Source organism: Schistocerca serialis, chromosome 2 (genome assembly GCF_023864345.2).
Source record: "Schistocerca serialis cubense isolate TAMUIC-IGC-003099 chromosome 2, iqSchSeri2.2, whole genome shotgun sequence".
Taxonomy (NCBI): domain Eukaryota; kingdom Metazoa; phylum Arthropoda; class Insecta; order Orthoptera; family Acrididae; genus Schistocerca; species Schistocerca serialis.
This window is the reverse complement of record NC_064639.1, coordinates 719,690,190-719,716,928: the sequence shown is the minus strand read 5'-3', so window position 1 is coordinate 719,716,928 and position 26,739 is coordinate 719,690,190. Positions and strand designations below refer to the sequence as shown.

The window sequence follows — 26,739 nt, the reverse complement described above, 5'->3', positions numbered from 1 at the left end:
TCCACGACCGTGGTACTTGATCGTCGGGAGTATGTGGCTGAGGGACTGCGTCAGCTTTCAGACAACACCACATACAAAGTATGCCAAGGTAACCCCATTCCCGATGTCCAGGCGGAGCTTCAAGGAATCCTCAGAACCTTAGGCCCCCTGCAAAACCTTTCACCTGACTCCATCAACCTCCTGACCCCACCGACACCCCGCACCCCTACCTTCTACCTTCTTCCTAAAATCCACAAACCCAATCATCCCGGCCGCCCCATTGTAGCTGGTTACCAAGCCCCCACAGAACGTATCTCTGCCTACGTAGATCAACACCTTCAACCCATTACATGCAGTCTCCCATCCTTCATCAAGGACACCAACCACTTCCTTGAACGCCTGGAATCCTTACCCAATCTGTTACCCCCGGAAACCATCCTTGTAACCATTGATGCCACATCCTTATACACAAATATTCCGCACGTCCAGGGCCTCGCTGCGATGGAGCATTTCCTTTCACGCCGATCACCTGCCACCCTACCTAAAACTTCTTTCCTCATCACCTTAGCCAACTTCATCCTGACCCACAACTTCTTCTCTTTTGAAGGCCACACATACCAACAATTAAAGGGAACAGCCATGGGTACCAGGATGGCCCCCTCGTACGCCAACCTATTCATGGGTCACTTAGAGGAAGCCTTCTTGGTTACCCAAGTCTGCCAACCCACAGTTTGGTACAGATTTATTGATGACATCTTCATGATCTGGACTCACAGTGAAGAAGAACTCCAGAATTTCCTCTCCAACCTCAACTCCTTTGGTTCCATCAGTTTCACCTGGTCCTACTCCAAATCCCATGCCACTTTCCTTGACGTTGACCTCCACCTGTCCAATGGCCAACTTCACACATCCGTCCACATCAAACCCACCAACAAGCAACAGTACCTCCATTATGACAGCTGCCACCCATTCCACATCAAACGGTCCCTTCCCTACAGCCTAGGTCTTCGTGGCAAACGAATCTGCTCCAGTCCGGAATCCCTGAATCATTACACCAACAACCTGAAAACAGCTTTCGCATCCCGCAACTACCCTCCCGACCTGGTACAGAAGCAAATAACCAGAGCCACTTCCTCGTCCCCTCAAACCCAGAATCCCCCACAGAAGAACCACAAAAGTGCCCCACTTGTGACAGGATACTTTCCGGGACTGGACCAGACTCTGAATGTGGCTCTCCAGCAGGGATACGACTTCCTCAAATCCTGTCCTGAAATGAGATCCATCCTTCATGAAATCCTCCCCACTCCGCCAAGAGTGTCTTTCCGCCGTCCACCTAACCTTCGTAACCTGTTAGTTCATCCCTATGAAATCCCCAAACCACCTTCCCTACCCTCTGGCTCCTATCCTTGTAACCGCCCCCGATGCAAAACCTGTCCCATGCACCCTCCCACCACCACCTACTCCAGTCCTGTAACCCGGAAGGTGTACACGATCAAAGGCAGAGCCACGTGTGAAAGCACCCACGTGATTTACCAACTGACCTGCCTACACTGTGACGCATTCTATGTGGGAATGACCAGCAACAAACTGTCCATTCGCATGAATGGACACAGGCAGACAGTGTTTGTTGGTAATGAGGATCACCCTGTGGCTAAACATGCCTTGGTGCATGGCCAGCACATCTTGGCACAGTGTTACACCGTCCGGGTTATCTGGATACTTCCCACCAACACCAACCTATCCGAACTCCGGAGATGGGAACTTGCCCTTCAGTATATCCTCTCTTCTCGTCATCCGCCAGGCCTCAATCTCCGCTAATTTCAAGTTGCCGCCACTCATACCTCACCTGTCTTTCAACAACTTCTTTGCCTCTACACTTCTGCCTCGACTGACATCTCTGCCCAAACTCTTTGTCTTTAAATATGTCTGCTTGTGTCTGTATGTGTGGATGGATATGTGCGTGTGTGCGAGTGTATACCTGTCCTTTTTTCCCCCTAAGGTAAGTCTTTCCGCTCCCGGGATTGGAATGACTCCTTACCCTCTCCTTTAAAACCCACTTCCTTTTGTCTTCCCCTCTCCTTCCCTCTTTCCTGATGAGGCAACAGTTTGTTGCGAAAGCTTGAATTTTGTGTGTATGTTTGTGTTTGTTTGTGTGTCTATCGACCTGCCAGCGCTTTTGTTCGGTAAGTCACCTCATCTTTGTTTTTTATATATATATATATATATATATATATATATATATATATATATATATATATATATATATAAAAAATCAGTTTTATCTCCATTGTTAATACCTGATGGTACCCGAATGGCAACTGCTAACTATTATGGATATTAAATGAGTTGAAAATTTGAGTGAATAGCAACTGTGAACAACTATGTCTGAGAAACTATCAATGTAAACAGAAATTCAATTTACAAATTACAATTGTTTTGTGCTGTGTTATCTTGCTAGTGCTTTATATCTATTCACCTTCAACCAAGGCTATGCACCAGCTGCGTTGCACATGCACTGCCTGCTACAGCTATGGTAGAGGTGTAAAGATCATTTCCTTGAAAGACTGAGATAAGCTTTGTGGCAGCCTAGTGACTGCATGTCCATATGTTTTTGCCAGATTGCCTATTTCTTATATGCGGAACCATGGTTTATTCACAGATATTAGTCCCACATGTTCCACCTTTTTAAATGTATCACTTACTTCAATGCTCCGGCACATCTCTTTTTGCTTTGCTAAGGTGGATGTCTAGTCAACAAAAAGAGAATAGTTAGGAGCATTATAAAGGACAACTGTTGACAGTGTAGTCACGTAATTCCCAAACTGACTCTCTTAACTAATCTCATATGGAAATCCTCTGCCCAAGAGACCGACAGTGAACATTTCCACTGAAAAACATTTGGCAAACTTACTTAAGGGAACAATTGACAGGAATGGGGGAAAGAAATACAGTAGAAGAAGAATGGGTAGCTTTGAGGGATGAAGTAGTGAAGGCAGCAGAGGATCAAGTAGGTAAAAAGACGAGGGCTAGTAGAAATTCTTGGGTAACAGAAGAAATATTGAATTTAATTGATGAAAGGAGAAAATATAAAAATGCAGTAAATGAAGCAGGCAAAAAGGAATACAAACGTCTCAAAAATGAGATCGACAGGAAGTGCAAAATGGCTAAGCAGGGATGGCTAGAGTACAAATGTAAGGATGTAGAGGGTTATCTCACTAGGGGTAAGATAGATACTGCCTACAGGAAAATTAGAGAGACCTTTGGAGAAAAGAGAACCGCTTGTATGAATATCAAGAGCTCAGATGTAAACCCATTTCTAAGCAAAGAAGGGAAAGCAGAAAGGTGGAAGGAGTATATAGAGGGTCTATACAAGGGCGATGTACTTGAGGACAATATTATGGAAATGGAAGAGGATGCAGATGAAGATGAAATGGGAGATACGATACTGCGTGAAGAGTTTGACAGAGCACTAAAAGACCTGAGTCGAAACAAGGCCCCCAGAGTAGACAACATTCCACTAGAACTACTGATAACCTTGGGAGAGCCAGTCCTGACAAAACTTTACCATCTGGTGAGCAAGATGTATGAAACAGGCAAAATACCCTCAGACTTCAAGAAGAATATAATAATTCCAATCCCAAAGAAACCAGGTGTTGACACATGTGAAAATTACCAAACTATCAGTTTAATAAGTCACAGCTGCAAAATACTAACACGAATTCTTTACAGACGAATGGAAAAACTAGTAGAAGCCAACATCGGGGAAGATCAGTTTGGATTCCATATAAACACTGGAACACGTGAGGCAATACTGACCTTACGACTTATCTTAGAAGAAAGATTAATGAAAGGCAAACCTACGTTTCTAGCATTTGTAGACTTAGAGAAAGCTTTTGACAATGTTTACTGGAATACTCTCTTTCAAATTCTAAAGGTGGCAGGGGTAAAATACAGGGAGCGAAAAGCTATTTACAATTTGTACAGAAACCAGATGGCAGTTATAAGAGTCGACGGACACGAAAGGGAAGCAGTGGTTGGGAAGGGAGTAAGACAGGGTTGTAGCCTCTCCCCGATGTTATTCAATCTGTATATTGAGCAAGCAGTAAAGGAAACAAAAGAAAAATTCAGAGTAGGTATTAAAATCCATGGAGAAGAAATAAAAACTTTGAGGTTCGCCGATGACATTGTAATTCTGTCAGAGACAGCAAAGGACTTGGAAGAGCAGTTGAATGGAATGGACAGTGTCTTGAAAGGAGGATATAAGATGAACATCAACAAAAGCAAAACGAGGATAATGGAATGTAGTCTAATTCAGTCGGGTGATGCTGAGGGAATTAGATTAGGAAATGAGACACTTAAAGTAGTAAAGGAGTTTTGCTATTTGGGGAGAAAAATAACTGATGATGGTCGAAGTAGAGAGGATATAAAATGTAGACTGGCAATGGCAAGGAAAGCGTTTCTGAAGAAGAGATAGTTGTTAAAATCGAGTATAGATTTAAGTGTCAGGAAGTCATTTCTAAAAGTATTTGTATGGAGTGTAGCCATGTATGGAAGTGAAACATGGACGATAAATAGTTTGGACAAGAAGAGAATAGAAGCTTTCGAAATGTGGTGCTACAGAAGAATGCTGAAGATTAAATGGGTAGATCACATAACTAATGAGGAAGTATTGAATAGGATTGGGGAGAAGAGAAGTTTGTGGCACAACTTGACCAGAAGAAGGGATCGGTTGGTAGGACATGTTCTGAGGCATCAAGGGATCACCAATTTAGTATTGGAGGGCAGCGTGGAGGGTAAAAATCGTAGAGGGAGACCAAGAGATGAATACACTAAGCAGATTCAGAAGGATGTAGGTTGCAGTAGGTACTGGGAGATGAAGAAGCTTGCACAGGATAGAGTAGCATGGAGAGCTGCATCAAACCAGTCTCAGGACTGAAGACCACAACAACAACACTTCTGACACTGTTCAGAACCAGAGAAAACAGAACAATTGTAATAAGACACAAAATATTAGCCTCGTAACTTTAAGAAATGAAAACAAAATGTCAGCAACAATGAACAATCCCAAAAGACAGCATGCCTCCTGAAGGTGCAGAACAGTGGCAACAGCAAGTGTTGTAGTGGTCGGAGTGGCTCCTTTGGCCACACATGTTGTGGGGTTGGCTAAATTCATGCCACACCTTCCTCACCACCTTCACGCAACCATTACTTCCCTTGTAGCTGTCAATCCTAAAGTAATTTTGAACAGAATATGCATGCCCCCAGGCAGCTACTGTCCAGTTTCTGTGATGTTTGTCTCATTGAAGTTGAGCAGCTTTATATGGCACTTTGAGTACTGGCCTTTCGTGAGGTACCCGATTCCAAATTCCATAGCATGCTGTTGTTTTTGCAATATTAGGTCAGAAACTGATTGTGATGGACGTGCATTCATTGACAGCACCAATTCCTGCTAGGTCAGAAACTGACTGCCACTGGTAAGCCATGGCACACAGCTCCAATTCCTGTAGGTTAGAATCATTTTACAACAATTGTTCTTATGCAGAGTTACATGGCTGCAAGTGGCACTCCATTCCTTCTACACTTATTCGACAATCCATTTTGATACATCAACAAAATTTATCGGACAACTTCCTTCATTGTGTTGTCACGGGTACATCCAAACGTGATGGCTCCTTTCTGCCATTCTGTCATGTCTCCACATCAGCCCATCTACTGGACTAATTACAACCAACTGACACATGAACAGCACTTGACTGTCATGAATTACATCAGTGGCAGGTGGTCATATGTCCATCTGGTACCAGTCCTATAACATCTACAGTAGTCCCGAATCAATAAGTGCACTCGTTTGAGGGGGGGGTGACTAGTATTTTGTCTAGACAGTATGTTTGCCAATATATGTGACATTGAGGAGCCTATAATAACTGCATCATATTCTTTCTCAAACTAGGAGTAATTTTAGTACATAATAACTTTAAGATGATTTGTTTTTCAGTACACACTTTTTTGGGAAACTGTGGGTTCTCTTCTATTAGTTTTATTGGTTCTTTGGATAGCATTAACATGTACATACATCCTTGTACAACAGAACAAATACGCAAGCCAATCTACATCAAGCCAATAGCTTACAGATATAATTCTTGGTGGTACTAAAAGAATCTTGTTTTTTTGATCTTATGTAATGTGGAAGCACTATCAATTCTGATGCCTACTGTGAGACATTAAAAAACTGAGATTAATCATTCAAAACCATCAATGCAGTGTGTTAACTAGTGGTGATGTGTTTATTGCATGACATTGCTTGGCCACACAACTATCTAGCATGCAAAAGAATTGTTTCAGTTCAAATGTGACTTTTACCAACATACACAACGCATCACACACTTGGTACAAAGTTATTTCCACCTATTCCTACAAATGAAAAAGTGGCTTGGCCTGCAAAGCTTTGACTATGACAGAACATAAAGGTGCTGTCATGGCCGACTGTAAGTTAAAGTTGCAGAATTTGATGCAGAGCTACTTTGTTAATTTTCTAAGACAAATGAGAAATGCTCAAATCTGAGTGGTGATTCTGTAAAGAAGTAATACAAAGATATAGTTTGAAGATCTTTCTAATAAATTTATTTGAACTATTCCAGTACTTTATTTATAGCCCTGCGAAGGTTACTTTCCAAGCAGTCCCCACGTTTTGGCAAGATACTGAAAGAGAATGCAGTAGGGTTGTATAAGGATACCAAGACAGAAAAAAATTGAAATAAAAGATGCTGTAAAGATGGAAATGGCACCACTGATAACAAAACATTCAAATACAGAAATAGCATACTTTATGTACGGATGAAGCAGGTAATAACAGCCTGCAGTTGATCTACAATGACTGCAAACCACAGGAAGAAAACCTGTGTTGTGTACTTCAAGTAGTTTATTGCACAGTTACATATAATATTGGGATATGAGAGGTTGGAAAGGAGAGAGCTATGAGTTAAACAAGGGAAAGTACAGGTTGGAATATCAACAGATTTGGAAATATGAGATGTGATGGGCTCAGTGCTTTAAGAATCTCTTGATACACAGCAGACTGTAAAATACATAGTGCACGGTTCAGGAATATGGATAGGATGCTTTTGAGTTTTAGAGAAGTCTGTTTAAGATGGGTATTAAATGTGCTTTTGTTAGAAGGTGTGATTTGAATGATGATGTAAGAAAGCTTGCTGCTTTCAGGAATATTTTCTTTTTGTTATAGAATTTTTTGATGCGTTATTGCCAACAAGCACTGCAACATCACCTACTTTATTCAAATTTAATTAAGAAAATTTCCTTCATATTTAACTTCTTCATAAATTGGTAATAATTTCATCTTATCTAGCATTTGACACTTTTATTGTTGAAGTTGAGTTTACAAAACGGGTCATCTATTTTTGAGCAGAGGTCGCTGCAGTTGGTAACTGGTTGATTTTTTTTCTTTCTTTGTGTGTGTGTGTAAGGGAGGTGCAGGGGGGGGGGGGCTGTTTGGTGGTAGCAGGGGTGAGGGGGCTTGAGGCATAATAGGACATCCTAATCACTAAGTTGCTACATATAATATGTACAACTGATATCCTACTTAGATGAGGTTTTTACAAGGCAATGTAACTTTCATCCCAATGCATTAAATTTCTATCTTTGATACACAAATTAAATGGAAGTCTTTATTAGTATGGGAATCTCAATTTATATGGCCTCTAGAAAAATATAATATTCTTCCCATTCTAGTATTTATTTATGAAATGTTTAGTAAGAGAGTCAGCTGAGTGTCACGGAGGATAAATTATGTACAAATTTCAAATAAATTAATACAAAAGAATCACAATAAGGCCTAATATTTCAGCTAACACACGTTAAAAAGTATAAACTGTTTTTAATATTTAGATTAAGATGTGTAAACCATGATCGCTTGTATTGAAGTCAGTCATGTCTGTATCTCTATCTTTGATAAAGTAAGACTTAAAACAAATTTTGGTAAGCTCATGTAAAGTTCGGTAAGGTAGCAGTGGCTATCAACAAAAATGCTCTGTACTGTCCTCAGGTAGCACAGATGCATCAAATTAACACCACAAACACCAAAAACTTTATTGGTATGTGGTGGAATCACATTATAAGTATTACTCCTCAGAGAAAAGTGTGGTTCTGCCATCTACAAACAGAATTATATGTCATCAAGAGATATAACAGGTCTCCCAGCAGAACATTGTACGAAAAACTAATTATTTACTTGCAGATTTGTAGTCTTTCTGATCACATTATAAATCTGAGAGTTTTGCTAGATGTTTCCCACATATGTGGACAGACTCTAGCAACCATTTCATCCCACCATTACAAAGAAAGAGTAAGGAATTATTCAACTGATATAAAATTCAGTTACTGATATAGACAGAAGGGTACATTACAAATCCAATGACTGCAATCACTGGCCAGTTACAGGCATATCAAATGATTTGGAAAACTTAATACCAGTAAGCAAATTTCCCTAATAAAATCAATTTTTCTCTAGAGTCTGAACCAACTGGTATGTTGCTGGGGTATAGCACTAACAGATGATAAGGTCAGAATATATCTGAGACCCACCAAACATATTACTAGAAAGGTCTCAAGATAGCATATAGCATGGACAGATGGGGAAAAAGAAAATAGCCGTTTGATCCAAACTTGCTTCAAAGCAATGTTGGTTCAGGGGAAGACCACCTTGCCTCACTGTGCTTAAGTGGTATCAGTTCGGAATAGCCAATCTAAATCAGTGCAGCTGTTCCTGTCAGGTTGTCTACACATACTATTTTTACTAATGGAGGCACACCACCTACATAATAAAACTAACCATGACATGCTCTCCAGCACTCTTATGCATTCTCTCATCTCATCTATTTGGTTTTTTTTATTGTTCATGAAGATTGGCATGAAAGTCTGCCACCTACTCAGCTAACAACATGTTCTGATCTCCATCACCATATCAGATGTGTACAGAGTACGAAAGTATCCGGTCATGTCACAAGAGGATACACACAGCTATCACAATTGTCAAAATTAGATGTGTACGCAGTCTACTCTGCAAGCTGAATGTACTGCACATGCCAAGACTACTTTGGTAAGAGTGCTGCACATAACACACTATGCAATGGAATCTCATTTACTCTCGTTCTCAACCAATGTCTCCCCTTATTCTTGTGAGGCAGCCTAAAACAGAGTAGAAATACGCCAATCCACAATGCCAGATTTTTTGTAGTAACAGCCTATCCTCCACAGAATAATAAAAAAAGAGTTCTGATTGGTAAAAAGTGTGGGGAAACTACTCAAAGAAAGGGGGGGGGGGGGGGGGGGGGAGACAGACTGACCATGAGAGTGAATGAGATTTGGATGCAAAGGAGAGCATATGCCGAAACTCATATCAAACTTGCAACACTGTGGTGTAGGCAATTGGTCCACAAAACGCCCTCTCCGTGAGTATTTTTGGCAATCACAGCTGCCTTGTACATCCACTTGCAAAGCAACCAGATTTCTACTCTGATTAACTGTCAATGCCATCTAGGGACTTTTCTAATAATATGATCTGTGGGTATCAAAACCATTCTTATCTTACTGTATAATGATCCTATATTTCAGTAATAATTTAGTTGTTCCTGATTCCCCAAAAAAGTTTTATTTTATAAGGGAAATTTGCATATTAAGTTTTCCAACTCATTTAATGTGCACACAATCAACCATTGGATTTGTAATTTCCCTTTCTGTCTAGATGTGTGGGTAGACTGTACTTCAATGTACTATATAAATTCAGTAAAAGCTGGATGAAACGGTTATTAGGGCATCTAGTGAAATTCTCAGGCTTATAACACGATAAATTAAAATTATAATTTATTGAGCATGGGAAGAAATAACATGATTAGTCTCATTTCAAATATAAATGAAAAGCTAATGAGACCGTGAAATCCATCAGTGTCTAACACCCATCATTAAAAGTGTTTCTGATTTAATCAAAAAAGTTTCATCTCACATTAAATATAAAAAGTCAGTTATGTGAAACTGATATAGTTTTGTCACAAAAGTTTTTGATAACTAAGTTTTCTTAAATCCTTCAATTGCAAGCCAGTTCTTACGGTGTAAGTACAGGTGATAATCAATATAACTGATATTAGAAATATATGGTGAACTGAAGTTCTGCACTGGATTTTTTTTAGTTTTCTCGATTCAGCAGACAGCATATGTGAACCCATAATAATCATGGGGGAAAAAAATCTTGATTCCAGCATTCCAATTGTTCTGCACAATGCATTGTAATTCTGGAAGAGTTTCACAAAATCACATCTCTTTAAGCTCAGAATACAGCTCACTTCATTTTTCCCTTTGCGATACATCTCCTTGAATTGTTTTTAAATCTTTAGTGAACTGTAAAATGTGAATATATGAAATGTCCACACTCAAGAAAGTCACACAAATTACATGTTTCTGTCACTAATGACAAATCACAATTCAAATAATCATCTTCTACTTACTTCAGTGACTAAAAATATGTACAGGCACAGTGTCAATCGCTGTCCTGTGCAATTCTTTGTCAGCATTTTGTTAACAATTATGCAACCTATTTACACAAACCTACCTTATTTGTCATAAGTCTACATTCTGTTTCCCTATAAACTTCTGTAATGTAACAGAAATCTCTCCACTCAAAATGAGTGCGTCTGTGAAATACATCAATCATTCACAGCTCCTCACTCATTGTGTGCATTTGCAATTCACAAAATCTAAACACTGATCTGCATTTACCACTGGCAGATATTTATTTTTGTACACATGAAAATAAGTAGGAGACTGGAGATAACCTGAAAATATACTGGCCTACACATCAGTTGAAGCCTTTTATCGTGTGAGAATTAATCAGAGTTGGTAGTCACTTTTTAAATCAAATAATTCTTCCTTCTGAAAGGCATATGATATTTTCTCTATATTTAAGTATTTATTACAATTAATTGAATCAAAAGTTAGATTTAGGAAATGGTCAGGGGTTGTATTCGGTCTATGATCGCAAGCAAAATATTAAAATATTAATCTTTTTGTTTTGTATGATAAATTTATAGGCTGTGACACATGTAGATGAAACAAATGCTACAGCAGAATTGCAGATCATTGTCAAAGACAAATGTGTAATGTAGAATAATGATGATATTGTGCCTGAAGAATTATTATGCATATTGATTTCAAATAAAGGTTCTTGAATGAAATGATAAGAATGTATAAAAAAAATATTAATACAACTTACTGTATCTATCAGAGTCTCTCTGAAAGAAAGATTGTCTTCCTTCAAGTCCAAGTTGTTGATATGTCCCTTTGTTCAGAGAAAGAATCAACAAGCCATTTGGGGTGACAGCAATAGAATCATCCACATCAATTCGGGTATTGTGACTCAATAAAGTCAGTTCACCTGCAATAATGATGTTATCAGTCTCACACTGCAAATGTAGAATTACTAATCTACTATTACAGCCTAACTATGTATTCTGCACAACCAATATTTATATTTGTCCAACTACTGCACTAGTCAATGAGAAACAAAACTATTGTGATGAACTTACATCTGTATCAAAGGAAATTCAGTTGAGAAAACTAGTAAATTATAAGAAAGCAATGAAGGGAACGACAGATTGCTACTTACCATACAGAAAACATGTAAAGCTGCAGACTGACACAATTAAGACACTTACATAAAGCTTTCGCCCAAGGCCTACATCAGGAAAAGAGAAAAGCACACCATCCATACACACAAGCAAGCACACCTTATGCGCACATGACTGCCAACTCCAGCAGCTCAGGCTCCTCAAAGTGAAAGGCTCACTAACATTGTCAAAGGCCGGAACATATGAAGACTGTCTTTCAGCTGACTTCCTCTGATGGTAGACATACTTCAATGTACGTTGAGTTACACAATTGTCATGATTCAGGATTACTGTAAAATGGATCTGTTGTTTGTTTGACCTGAGTTCCTCAAATATAGAAGAATCAATTAAGAAAGAATTAACTGAGTATTTCAATACTGCTGAGTAGTGAAGAATTTTCTTTCAGCATCACCCTGCAGGAAGTAGTCCAACATACATGACCATTGACAGAATAGTTGAACCATGCGAACTTTTAGAACGGTGACCGTAATTATCTGCAAGAATTAGCGCAGATCCAATGTGGATCTTATGCACGCGCGCGCGCGTGTGTGTGTGTGTGTGTGTGTGTGTGTGTGTGTGTGTGTGTGTGTGTGTGTGTGTGTGTTCCAGAGCATATTTCACCCCACGGGTGAAGTGGTATTAATTCTGTCCCTCTGTTGTTTGACCAAGAAAAGAGTAGAATTTAATCAAAAATCTCTGTCTTTATTTATAAGCTCATCTGTGCATCAAAAGGCTGGAATATCAAGGTCACTTGTTAACTTAATATCAACTGATTCCTTAATAACACCATCCCAATAGTCTGAAGCACATGCTAGACTCTCCATGCTATTATATTCCATATGATGACCAGCACCAAGGCGATGTTCAGCACTAGGAGATATGCTCGGCTGTTGTTATTGTGTGTGTGATGCTTATGCCCAATACACCAGTCCTCCATACTCCTGATGGTCCGACCAACGTATGAAATACAGTAGACATTGCTGGTATACTCATTGTTATGTACTTCGACACTAAATGCCAAATGGCTACTTTATATTTGCTGCCAAAATGTTACTTGCATTGTGACAAGCTGAACAGTTTTCAACCTTTCAATAAATGGAATGAAAATTTGTATTAAAGTTAGTTTTAATTGTGGGTCAAAGTGCAGCACTGCACTGGAAATAGTACACGTTGTTTTGGCAAATCATCTACAAACACAATAAGTATACACAAAGGGTAAAAAGAGTCCAAGAGGGGTGTACAAATGTTGACAATGACATAAAACAAGCTGTTCTTTGAACTTTTTTGCTGTCTTGCATCAATCTTGTCTGTTACAACTCACACAGAATATGGTGAGTGAAGCACAATGACCAGTTTTCATCCAAGGTGCTGGGCGAGTTCATTCATTTGTTCGCAAGGGGACACTGATAAGTGTTTTTCCACCTTTCGGCCAGTCAGCGATGACAGAATTGAGGCATACACCCTGCAATCTTTCTCAAACAATTTTACAGAAACAATTCAGTAAAAAAGTAAAATAAAATAAAATTTAAAAAAAAATCATTTTCACTTTACTTTTAGCTTTATATGTTAGGTTCATGATGAGGTGACCATCACTTCGTTAATGGTCACAGTTATTCTGATATTTATGTGAAAGTAAAACAATGTGCGAAATTTGGAAAAGTGTATAATGAAAAATAGAGGTCGCTATGATTTTGCATTTGTTGCATATTACATAATATGTTGTTGTATATGAAACTTAGCTAACATATTGAATTTTTCTTTAGACTTGGGTACAGGTATCTATCTGTCACCAATCTTGAGAAAACTGATCTGATGTAGCACACTCATTTGCAAAGACACAATGAAATATCCACAACATTCCTCATATTTCATAAACAGTTTCAGATGTCAAAATGAGAGTTTGGCAAATGTTAGCACACAAGGAGGAGAGTATTTTACCATATTGTTATTACGTAAAACTTCATTATCTATTGTGTTATTCCAAAAACTACAGACTTTTTCAGTGAAAGAATGTAATTTTTAAGGGCTATTGATAGCTGGTGAAACAAAAAATGCTATGGGTTTTGGTACAACATATGTGAAGACATTACATGCTTTTTTTTGTAACAAGGATGTGCTTTTTCAAAAGCTACTCACTTTATTTTTCCTCAGTTCCTCACTTAATAAACTTAATAAACCACTGTTTCAGAATTCTCTTGTAACTGTGTCTGCACAACATGTTAGTGTGGTGAGACAGTGTTAACTATGCTGTGTTTTGGCAAAAGAAGCAAATTTTGACATGACAACCAGAGAAATGTGCAGGTTTTACTCAAAATTCACCGCTCATGATGTTTCTCTGAAAATGACCAATGGTTAACAAGACAGGCGAAAATTAATTTCGGCAGACTTCTTTTTAGATACTAGTGAAAGCAGAGGTGACAGTAGATCTTCCTGAATGGTCATCATGTAAGTGTGGGCATGGAGGGGACCCATTTAATATTTACAAAAAAAATGTAAGATCGGCTTCAGCTTAGAATGGGCACTTCGAGTGTTCAACATTTCGCCAACAGTGCTCTGAGCAACCCCCCCACCACAGTCACTCTCCCCACACTTCCCCAGCCGACTACGCATCTAGCAGCCATGGCATTTTGCATGCACTATAAGGACCTCATATCGCACAGCAATACTCTAGCAAAGGACAGACAAGCTGTGGTGAAACACATTGTTCACCCAGAAAAACATGTTCCACCTCTTCCTCACAATCAGAGGAAAGATGTTCTTGTAAAACACTGTTTAAGTAGGTGGTATGTAGATAACTTTAGACTGTGCATGTGCTGGTTTAATGGACATAAAGAGTCTGAGCGAGACATGTAAGCATAGAACATACATCTGCTGCGAAGGTGTCGCTTATACTTTGATGTCACAGCTAGGTGGTGTTTTAGAAGGCAGAGAACAAGATGTACTGTCAACAATGACAACACCCAGAAAAATAGTTGAAAGAATTTAAGGTAATGTCATTCTATTGTGTTCTATTCAAAGAGGCAGTTTGGAGATGATGACCTGGTGTACTGCCTACTACGAGACCTGTCCACTCTATGTTTTAACTGTTATATCAGAGCAACAAAGTATAGAAGACTTACTGAAAGATGTTTATGTCATTTAGAAGCTCAAACACTTTGAAGCTCTCTTCCATCCCTCAACCCTCTGCAGACAGAGAAGCAGCTGCACGGCAAGAGTTGGTGGCACTGCATATCAGGTCCACTGCATCAAGAAAATTCAACAAAGGCGACCATATAAGAAGACAATTATGGTAAAAAGTATCCAGGATAGCATCAGAGTGAGAGATCATTTTGAAGGCAACACATCTCCTCGCCTTAGCCCAGCTGTAGAACAGTGAAGTTAACATTCCATTTTGGCACCCTAAGTGAGGATGGGGATAAGGGGATGAAGAGAAGAGTGTTTTATCAAAAATAGGAGACATTTTGGAAAGTGATGGAAGAAAATATGACACTGTCTAGAGCAACTGAGGTAAAAAGTGAGGGCTACACAGGTGAGCACACTCTTTACTGCTGCCCAAAGTAATTAAAAGAAGAAATAATTTCCACTTGGTGCAAACAAAAAAAAAAAAAAAAAATATTGAATTGCTGCACAAAGCTGAATATAAGGAAATAATTGACCATAATAAGTAGGCGAAAAGTAAGACATAGTTGGGTGCTTGACTGAAAACTTCTGGGACATGAGTCAAGGAGCAGTACGTCAATGATAATTGCAAAGTAGCTCATCACGATGTCACTTTACCCACAGACAACACATCAACTGAGCAATGCATCTAGCTGTGTGCCTGATTAGGTGAGCTGTAATCAGCCACAAGCTAAAATTTTGTTTTCTAGTGATCTGTTTCTGAAGTGGTGTAAGTATATGTATTACTGATTCTTTGTTTTGATATTAAAACACAAGCACAGGTTCCCATGGTCTTGTGAGAACATATTGTGTTGTTATTGCATAGCCACCATAGCATAGCAGTCTGTCAGAAGCACTAAAGAAATTGGACAAACTGTCAAAAGTGTTAAAGCCATTAAACAAGAGTTGTCTGTTAGTATGGAAGCCAATAAAGAAGTGTTGTCAACTAGTATTACAAATTTAAAAACAAAAGGGGAGGAGTTAGTTACAAAAGTAGATCCTTCAATTTCAAATAGGTGCTACCTTAGTAAAATTACCTAAGGAATTACAGCCTGAAATAGAAAAACAATGTGATTTTGTCAGGTAGGAAGTTGTAGAACAGTTTAAAGAGGTACAGAGCAAAATGAAACACATATAGAAACTACCAACTAGGGAGTTCAAAAACATGAAAAGTCAAATCTCAAACACACAAAATCAAGCAGATTTTTTTTTTTTTTTTTTTTTTTTTTTTTGTTGTTTTAGGGCGCAAAACTTCTATGGTCATTAGCGCCCAGCCCGTGACGTAGAAAACAGGAAAAAAACGAAATTTAAAATCAGCAGCAATGGAAACAAAGTCAGAAAAATTGAGAAACTAAAGGCAGAAGGAATGCTTAAAAGTCCACTATAGAAAGGGTTTGGTTGTCCCCCAAAAAAAAACTTCAAATGACTGACGTCATTTCACTGTCACTAATAAACTGTAGAACGCGGTCAGCTGAGCGCGTGTCATCTGCTAAAATCGACGATAGATCAGGCGATAGCTGTAGACGGGAGCGTAACGGATTAAAATAGGGGCATTCAATTAAAAGGTGTCTGACCGTCCACAGCTGAGAGCAGTGGGGACAGAGTGGGGGAGGATCACCGCTTAAAAGATGTCGATGACTAAAAAGACAGTGCCCTATCCGGAGTCGAGCTAAAATTACCTCCTCCCGACGACGCGTTCGGGAGGAAGAGGTCCAAGCGCAAGGAAGGGCTTTCACTTCCCGCAATTTATTGTGGGGAAGTGTTGACCAATGTGCATGCCATAAATTAGTGACTTGGCGACATAAACCGCTCCGTAGATCGGTAACCGGAAGAGACTGAAGAGCTGGCCGAGGAAGAGAGACTGCAGCCTTGGCCGCTATATCGGCCGCCTCATTTCCACAGATACCAGCGTGTCCCGGGAGCCAGAGGAACGCCACTGAGACGCCCCCCAGGTGGAGCAAGCGCAGACAGTCCTGAATCCGGTGGACCAGAGGGTGCACAGGGTAAAGAGCTTGGAGACTTAGGAGAGAGCTGAGAGAATCGGAGCAGATTACGTACTGTATCCGCTGATGGCGGCGGATGTAGTGGACAGCCTGGAGAACAGCGTAAAGCTCCGCAGTATAGACCGAACACTGGTCGGGAAGCCGAAAGTGATTTGGGGTGTCGCCAACAATATAGGCACTCCCTACACCTAACGATGTTTTCGAGCCATCGGTGTAAATAAATGTGGCTTCCGTCATTTGTGCACATAGAGCAGCAAATGCCCGACGGTAAACAAGTGTAGGGGTACCATCCTTGGGAAATTGACATAGGTCTCTGAGCAAGTCGATCTGGGGACGGTGCCAAGGCGGTGCTGTACCCCAAGTTGTCAAGAAGGTTTTAGGAAAGCGGAAGGAAAGAGAATGGAGCAGTTGACGGAAGCGGACTCCCGGGGGTAGTAGGGAGGAGGAGCGGCCTGAATACCAGACATCAAAGGAGGCGTCGAAAAAAAGGTTATGGGCTGGATTAGCAGGCATGGAAGACAGATGGCTAGCATAACGACTCAGAAGGATTGCCCGCCGATTGGACAGCGGAGGTTCAGCAGTCTCAGCATAAAGGCTTTCCACAGGGCTGGTGTAAAAAGCTCCAGACACTAAACGTAATCCACGGTGGTGGATAGAGTCGAGTCTCCGAAGAATAGACGGCCGAGCAGAGGAGTAGACTATGCTTCCATAATCCAATTTCGAGCGCACTAAGGCGCGATAGAGGCGGAGAAGGACCACTCGGTCCGCTCCCCAAGAGGTACCATTCAGGACACGGAGGGTGTTAAGGGAACGCAGACAGCGAGCCGAAAGATAGGAAACGTGGGAGGACCAGCACAGTTTTCTGTCAAACATAAGACCCAAGAATTTAGCGACGTCGGAAAACGGAAGGTTGACAGGGCCTAGATGTAAGGAGGGCGGAAGAAACTCCTTACGTCGCCAAAAATTAACACAAACGGTCTTACTGGGTGAGAAACGGAAGCCGGTTTCGATGCTCCATGAGTGGAGGCGATCGAGACATCCTTGAAGACGTCTTTCAAGAAGGCTGGTCCGTTGAGAGCTGTAGTACATCGCAAAATCGTCCACAAAGAGGGAGCCCGAGACTTCAGGAAGGAGACAATCCATAATTGGATTAATGGCGATGGCAAACAGTACAACACTCAGCACGGAGCCCTGGGGTACCCCGTTTTCTTGGGAGAAAGTACGGGAGAGAGTAGTGTTCACCCGCACCCTAAATGTGCGCTCTGCCATAAATTCGCGAAGAAAAAGGGGCAGCCGGCCTCTAAAGCCCCAAGAGAACAGTGTACGGAGGATGCCTGTCCTCCAACAGGTATCGTACGCTCTCTCCAGATCAAAAAATATTGCTACCGTTTGGCGTTTCCGGAGAAAATTGTTCATGATATAAGTGGAGAGAGCAACAAGATGGTCAACAGCAGAACGATGCTTTCGGAATCCGCATTGGGCAGGTGTTAAAAGACTGCGGGACTCCAGCCACCAAGCTAAACGGTAATTCACCATACGCTCCAAAACCTTACAGACACTACTCGTGAGAGAAATGGGGCGATAGCTAGAGGGGAGATGTTTGTCCTTTCCAGGTTTCGGAACGGGAACGACAATAGCTTCCCGCCATCGCCTGGGAAAGGTACTGTCGGTCCAAATTCGATTATAAAGGCGAAGGAGGTAACGCAGGCTATGGGTTGATAAATGCAGCAACATTTGGACATGGATACCATCCGGTCCTGGGGCGGAGGAGCGAGAAGAAGAGAGTGCATGTTGGAGTTCGCGCATGGAGAAAACAGTATTGTAGCTTTCGCGATTTTGAGAGGAGAAAGCAAGATGTCGCACTTCCGCTGCACGTTTCTTCGGGAGAAACGCCGGCGGGTAATTTGAAGAGCTCGAAATCTCAGCAAAGTGCTGACCCAATGAGTTAGAAATTGCGACGGGGTCCACTAAGGTATCATGCGCGACAGTGAGCCCAGAGACCGGGGAGAAACTAGGCGCGCCTGAGAACCGTCGAAGCCGACTCCAAACTTCCGAGGAGGGAGTGAAGTTGTTAAATGAGCTAGTAAAGAATTTCCAGCTTGCCTTCTTGCTATCGCGGATGACGCGACGGCATCGCGCACGGAGCTGCTTATATCGGATACAGTTGGACAAAGTTGGATGGTGACGGAAAATGCGAAGAGCACGTCGCCGCTCACGTATTGCGTCACGGCATGCCTCGTTCCACCAAGGGACTGGAGGGCGCCGGGGCAATTCGGAGGTGCGTGGTATTGAACGGTCCGCAGCTGTGAGAATAACGTCGGTAAAATGTGTGACCTCATCGTCGACGCTGGGAAAGCGACGGTCATCGAATGTCGCTAGAGACGAAAAAAGTGTCCAATCGGCTTGGGCAAACTTCCAGCGTCGCGAGCGCATATATGGCAGTTGAGGCTGCAGTCGAAGAACACATGGAAAGTGGTCACTCGAGTGTGTATCATCAAGGGCGAACCATTCGAAGCGCCGAGCTAGCGGAACAGTACCGACCGCAAGGTCCAAATGGGATAAATTTGCCGTGGAGGCAGACAAAAATGTGGGGACCCCAGTGTTGAGGCAGACTAGATCCGCTTGGTGGAAGACGTCTAGCAATAGTGAGCCACGTGGACAAGGATGTGGAGATCCCCAAAGCGGGTGGTGGGCATTGAAGTCCCCAACCAGCAAATAGGGGGGTGGAAGCTGATCAAGAAGATGAAGGAGATCAGCTCGTGCCATTGGTGTAGACGATGGAATGTATACCGTACAAAGAGAGAACGTGCATCCAGAAAGGGAAAGACGGACGGCGACAGCTTGGAAGGAAGTGTTTAAGGGGATTGGGTGAGAATGGAGAGTATCATGGAGCAGAATCATGAGTCCTCCATGGGCTGGAGTGCCTTCAACAGAGGGGAGGTCATATCGGACGGACTGAAAATGAGGGAGAACAAAGCGGTCATGGGGACGCAGCTTTGTTTCCTGAAGACAGAAGATGACCGGCGAGTAGGATTGTAAGAGGATCGACAATTCCTCCCGATTGGCGCGAATGCCGCGGATATTCCAGTGGATAATGGACATAGGGTGAACAGAAATGGAAGAACGTCACCAAGGGTGCTGTCAACTCAACGACTGCTCAGAGCTTGCGACCGACAGGATGGAATGGCATTCAGTCGAAGGCAGAAGATCCTGATCCATAGGTTGGTCAGGAGCAGCTCCTGCCACCAACGATCGGCCAGTTAACCGGCCACCAACAGTGCGCCTCGGCGACACAGAAGATGGCCGAGGGCGATTTCCGCCAGGTGGTGCTGTAGATGGGACACGCCTTGGCGGAGAAGGAGAGGAACTGTGTTTCTTCGTAGCCTTCTTGGAGGTATGTTTAGATGAAGGAGGAACCGATGGTTGTGAAGTTGCAGTACGTAAAAACTCTTCACGAGAATGCTCTTTTTTGGAAGACTTGGCGTCTGACTTTTGGGCTCGAGATTTAGCAGAACCCGACGAAGGGTGAGCCATAGAGTGGGCAGGCGAAAGAGGTGAGGTTGAACGGGCGATCTTTGCGCTGGCCGATCTGACGACCGTGGTACTAAATGTGAGATCGCAAGTCTGCGTGGCCGCCTCCTTTGTTGGCCGAGGAGAAGCAAGGACAGCGCTGTATTTTCCTTTCTGAGGCACGGTGGGCTGTCGACTGGCGAGTAACTTTCGAGCAGCAAAGGTCGACACCTTTTCCTTCACTCGTATTTCCTGGATCAGCTTTTCGTCCTTAAAAACAGGGCAATCTCGAGAGGAAGCAGCGTGGTCACCCATACAGTTGATGCAGCGAGGGGATGGAGGTGGACAAGCACCCTCATGGGCATCCCTGCCACACGTAACACATTTGGCCGGATTGGAACAGGACTGGCTGGTGTGATTGAACCGCTGACATCGATAGCAACGCGTAGGGTTCGGGACATAAGGGCGAACGGAAATTATCTCATAGCCTGCTTTGATTTTTGATGGGAGTTGAACTTTGTCAAATGTCAAGAAGACAGTGCGGGTTGGAATGATGTTCGAGTCAACCCTTTTCATAACCCGATGAACAGCGGTGACGCCCTGGTCAGACAGGTAGTGCTGAATTTCTTCGTCAGACAATCCATCGAGGGAGCGTGTATAAACGACTCCACGCGAGGAATTTAAGGTACGGTGCGGTTCCACCCGGACAGGGAAGGTGTGGAGCAGAGAAGTACGCAGCAATTTTTGAGCCTGGAGGGCACTGTGTGTTTCCAACAACAGGGTGCCATTCCGTAGTCTGGAACAAGACTTTACAGGACCCGCAATTGCGTCGACACCTTTCTGAATAATGAAAGGGTTGACCGTGGAAAAGTCGTGACCTTCGTCAGACCGAGAAACAACAAGGAACTGTGGCAACGATGGAAGAACCGTCTGTGGCTGAGACTCAGTGAACTTACGTTTGTGAGCAGACATAGTGGAAGGTGAGGAAACCATTGCGGAAGAATCCCCCATGATTACCGGCGTCTCCGATGGCGCGCTCCTCCCTTGTGGGGGCCCTCACCGAGGGCACACCCGCCTTAGGTGATTGTTCACACCTCAGGTCACACCTCCCGACAAACGGACGGAGGGACCAATCGGCACTTTCGGAAGGTATCAGCTCGGGTAATCAACCCTCCCTGGGCCTGGCCTTTACCAGGGGGTACGTACGTGTCCTACCTGTCTACCCGGGGCGGGGAATTACGCGTTACCCCGTCACCGGCTACGCATGGAAGTGCGTGGGTCGGCCTTCAGACACGCACAGGGAGGAAGAAAGAGAAAGGGAAAGGAAAGAAGAGGGGGTCTCAAACGCCGCAGCGGAGAAAAGGGTAAAGAGAAGAGGTAAGGAAAGGAGAAGGACAAAGGAAGGAAGAAGACATACAAGCAAGGAAGAAGAAGAATGCGGTACATTTACAAGCGTCCGTCTCCGGACGTAGGCGCAAACCATACTCCCAGAGGGGGAGAAGGTGAAGGAAACAGCCAGAGGTGAGGGGGGGGGGGGGGGTGAAGACAGGGGATGGGGAAGGATGCGGAAAGGGAAGGTATGCAGCCCGGAAAGGAAGGAAGGCCACATTAGCTCGGGGCCCCGTGCTCGCTACGCACGTATCCACAAAAGAGTTGTGGATCCCCTGGGGGGATCAAGCAGATGTGTTAGAATATAATAGAGAAGTGGTCGAAGTAACTGGTGATACAAATGCTTCAACTAGTTTGAACGAGCACCTACAGACACTAGTTGAATCACAAGTACAAAAGAATGTTGATTCTGCTAGCACTATCACTAATTCTTTGGGTGATATTGTAAAATACCAGAAATAATTTCTAAAGTTCAAACTAAATGGTTATCTTACACCCAGTGGTATTTCTGAAGCAATTTAACAAAGTGTTATCCAAAGGTTGCACAGACATCTTGAAAATTAATTTTGTTGTTAAACATTTACAACAGGAAGCAGTAAATTGGAGATCTAAATGCAGAAATAATTTTAAGATATTATTAAGTCAATTTCAAGTAGCGCTGAAGAGAGAATTTATTTGTCCTAGTGAGTATTCTTCAGTATACAATAACTGTAGGCCTGTTTAAGAAAATTGCATAAATAATAATGAATATTCGGAGGAGGAATTACGTGCTTCTTGCTGTTTGTGTCAGGGAAGTTTGATGATTAGTGCAGATGCTAAGATGTGTATTGCTTATAAGCATTAATCTAATAAGTATATGGACATTAAGGAATATTTGAATAGAGTATTAAGCTATGAATGTGCTTTGCATAATATGTTACGTCAATTATCAGTTGAAGGATAAAAGTTTATTAGTAGCGATCCATGTGGCAGTTCAGGCATCCTACATTTAGAGACTTAAAGGATTATTCTCCCAACCTGGGGGGAGGTGGTAGTAATTAATCTAGGGACATCACTGATCATTAGGGATGTGATGTCTCTTACATGGCTGGGTACAAAATGGTAGAAACTTTATTTATTTGCTACATGTTTGCAATTATATTTAATTATGTTTATTGCCTCAGTGATTAGTTTTTATACTTGTCTGAGTGACTGTTAGTCATGCTATCAAAGTGTTTTCCAAACTACTTAAAGTATAATAGATTTATTTGGGCAATGACTGATTCTTTGAATTTTCATTTCTTTACGTGCTGACTTGCCACAAATATGAGTACAAAGTCATGGAAAGTAGCATAGAGTGAAACATCAGCATGCAATTCTTTATCATAAATAAAGACTTAAAACGCTCCTATCTCAACAAATTTGAGAATCTTGTGCTGTTATAGATGACAATTTCAAAATAGTAAAAAACAATCACCCTTGAGTAAAAGCAATGAGATAATGATCAAGCCTGGTAAAACAGGACCATTGTCACGTGGGTATTCTTGATGTACAAAAGAGGGTAATGGTTAAGCAGGTATTCACAAGCAATTTAAACAAATAATCTAAAGAAAGAAATGAATATATTTAAAAGAATGATACCTTCTTCTCAAGTAAGTTGCATTAGGTAATAATACCTATCTAACACAAAACTGCCTAATATGATGTTTAATACTGTTAAAACTAAAATAATCAAAAATTGATATAAATGGGACAAGAGATATGATCACAATTTTATTTTATTGTGTGAATGGAAGGGGATCTCAGTCTCAAGATACCTTAACTTTGATAATAACAACAATTTAACAAAAAGTTAAAGGTCATAAAAGATTGCAATTAGTTAAGAAATCTGTTTCACAAGACATCTTTCATCTTACTGCAAGAATCTTTGGTAAAACAAGCTGTTCATCCAGAGGAACCTGTTCCACCACTTCCTCACAATCAGATGAAAGATGTTCTCATGATTAGTATGTACAGAACTTTCTATTGTGAGTGCATTGGTTCGAGGGATGTAAAGAATCGGACTGAGATGCACGAACACAGAATGTCACCAAGGCACAACACTGATTAAGCATCTCCACCTGCTGTGAAAGGGACACTTATGCTTTGGTGTTGCAACTTTGCAGTGTTTTGGAAGGCAGAGAACAAGAGTGCTGCCAAAAATGACAGCACCTGGAAAAACAGATGAAAAAAAGCTTAAGGAAAATGTCATTCTATTCTGTTCTAAAGGCCTGTTCGGAGACAATGTTCTGATGTACTGACTAGTAAGAGATCTGTTCACCCTATGTTGTTGTTATTATATCAGAGCAATAAAGAACAGAAGAGTTATTGAAAGACATTTACATCATTTAGTAGCTCAAATACTTCAATGCTCTCTTTCAGGCCTCAATCATCTGCATATAGAGAAGAACTCACATGGCAAGAGTTGATGGCACTGCATAGCAAATCCACTGCATCAAAACAATTCAAAAACAGTGACCTTATAAAAAGATAATTAAGGTAAAGAGTGTCCAGGATAGCATCAGGGTTAGATTAGATTAGATTAGATTTACTTTCATTCCAATTGATCCGTAGTGAGGAGGTCCTCCAGGATGTGGAACATGTCAGAAAAACAACAATACATGACAAATATTTAAACTAAAACAAATAAGCTAATGTACCATTCCACAGGTCCCAAGTGGAATGATCGTCATTTTTTAATGAACACTAAGAGTCATTTTACAAATACTATTGCACTGAATTTAAAATAAAAAAGTTTTATATTTATTTATAAGGTAAGAAACATGTAATACAACTACTGTAATACTTATTTACAATGAACACATTACTGCACTGAAATGGTGCAGAAGTTAGATTATACTTACACACACACACACACACACACACACACACACACACACACACACACACACACACACACAAATTTTCAGTGAACACATTACTGCACTGAAATTGTGCAGAAGTTATGTTGTACTTATATACAAATCAGTTGGTTTTCCTCAGAAATTCATCAATGGAGTAGAAGGAGTTGGCCACCAATAAATCCTTTAGGCTTCTCTTAAACTGAATTTCATTGGTTGTTAAGCTTTTTATGGCTGCTGGCAAGTTATTGAAAATGTGTGTTCCTGAATAATGCACACCTTTTTGTACAAGACTAAGTGACTTTAAATCCTTGTGAAGATTATTCTTATTTCTAGTATTGATTCCATGAATTGAGCTGTTGGTTTGAAAAAGTGATATATTTTTAATGACAAATTTCATTAAGGAATAAATATATTGGGAAGCTGTAGTTAGTATCCCTAGTTCCCTAAACAGGCTTCTGCAGGATGTTCTTGAGTTCACACCACATATAATTCTTACTGCACGTTTTTGTGCCCGGAAAACTTTAGCTTGCTTTGAAGGTAACATGTCTCCTGGACTTAGTCCAGCCACAGAACAGCAAAGTTACATTCCAAAGCGCAGCACAAGCAGTCTCTTAAGCAGACATGTTGCACCTTCTAAATGTTCTGCCAATAAAATTGCAGTTTCTGGTTTCCCTTCCCCACAACAATTTTAGAGTGATTGTTCCAATTTAAGTTGTTCGTAATTGTAATTCATAGGTACTTAGTTGAATGGTTAGCCTTTATGTAATTTAACATGTAACTGAACTTTAAGGAATTTCTTTCAGTATTCATGTGGATGACTTTTTTTTTTCATTATTTAGCATGAATTGCTACTTCTAGCACCATAAATGTATAGTACCTATACCACTTTGTAACTAGTTTTGAGCTTCTGATGGCTTTAGTAGAAAGATGACAGCATCATCTGCAAACAATCTACATTGGCTCCTCAGATTGTCTCCTAATCCATTTATACAGATTAGAAGCACAAGATGGCCTATTAACACTTTCTTGGAAAATGTCAGATATCACTTCCATTTTACCTGATGACTTTTGCTATAAACTTTGACCTTTCTGATAGCGAATCATGAATCCAGTCACACAACTGAGACGATACTCCAAAGGTACACAATTTAATAGAACCTGCTTCTGAGAAATTGTTTCAAAAGCCTTTTAGAAATCTAGAAATATGGAATCAGTTTGAAATACCTTGTCAATAGCATTCATTATTCCATGAGAATGAAGGGTTAGTTGCGTTTCACAAGAACAATATTTTCTGAACTCGTGCTGACTATGTATCAATAGATTGCTTTCCTGAAGACAACTCATAATGTTTGAACACAGTTTATGTTGCAAAATCCTACTGCAAATTGACATCAGTGATATGGGGCTGTAATTCATTGGATTCCTCCTACATCCTTTCTTGAGCATCACTGTGATCTGTGCAAGTTTTCAGTTTATAGATTCAGATCTTCCACCTCTAATATTTTTGATGACTAAGAGTGTGTGAAGAGTATGCACAAACTTCCCACTTCTCTTGTACGAGTCGACTTACTTGCTTTATACAGCCCATCTTCTTCTCTGGATAGCCGGCTACCGGAATCTCTATAAACTTTTTCTCTGAAGAATGACGCTAGGTACAGGAACCTCCTACCACTTGCGAAATAATTCGGTACTTGAAGAAAACTTTTCAATAACTTTTGGTATATTTGAGCTTCATAAGAACAAAATTCGCACTTCGCATATAAACATTTAACTTCTCGTAAGTAACTCTTATCGTCTCACATTAGAAACAGATTTAAATCCATTTAGAAAAGAGTTGGCTACAAACATATAAAATATATCTGGCCTCCAGCAAGCCCAAGATAAAGAGTTTTTCACAATTCAGAATCTCAATCGTTCTTTTGTCACTAACAATAGTGAAAAAAAAAAAGCACAGAATAACACAGAAGTTCCTTGGTGCTGCCATGTGCTTTCATTGCGACTTCCATGGACTGACCGACAAGTACTTGTCAGTGCCGTTCGACCGCCGTGTCTACTGTCTTCATACGACAAACTTCAAACCTGCACACACAGACAGGTGACATGCAGTAGATAGGGTTCCCTTCTCTCACTCACATCTAAAATATT

General features: G+C 41.2%; 1 protein-coding gene across 3 annotated transcripts in view; it reads right to left on the bottom strand.

Annotated features, from left to right (window-relative positions):
- LOC126457906 (ribonuclease P protein subunit p40-like) overlaps positions 1-26,739 on the bottom strand; it is a 281,204-nt gene that overhangs the window by 214,808 nt on the left and 39,657 nt on the right. For 2 of the 3 annotated variants that reach the window (XM_050094586.1, XM_050094585.1), the window contains exon 3: positions 11,258-11,419. In XM_050094586.1, the coding sequence (XP_049950543.1) occupies positions 11,258-11,419 (162 nt within the window). Of the gene's footprint in view, positions 1-11,257; positions 11,420-26,739 lie in introns of those variants that run through there. The other variant, XM_050094584.1, reaches the window with a different exon arrangement.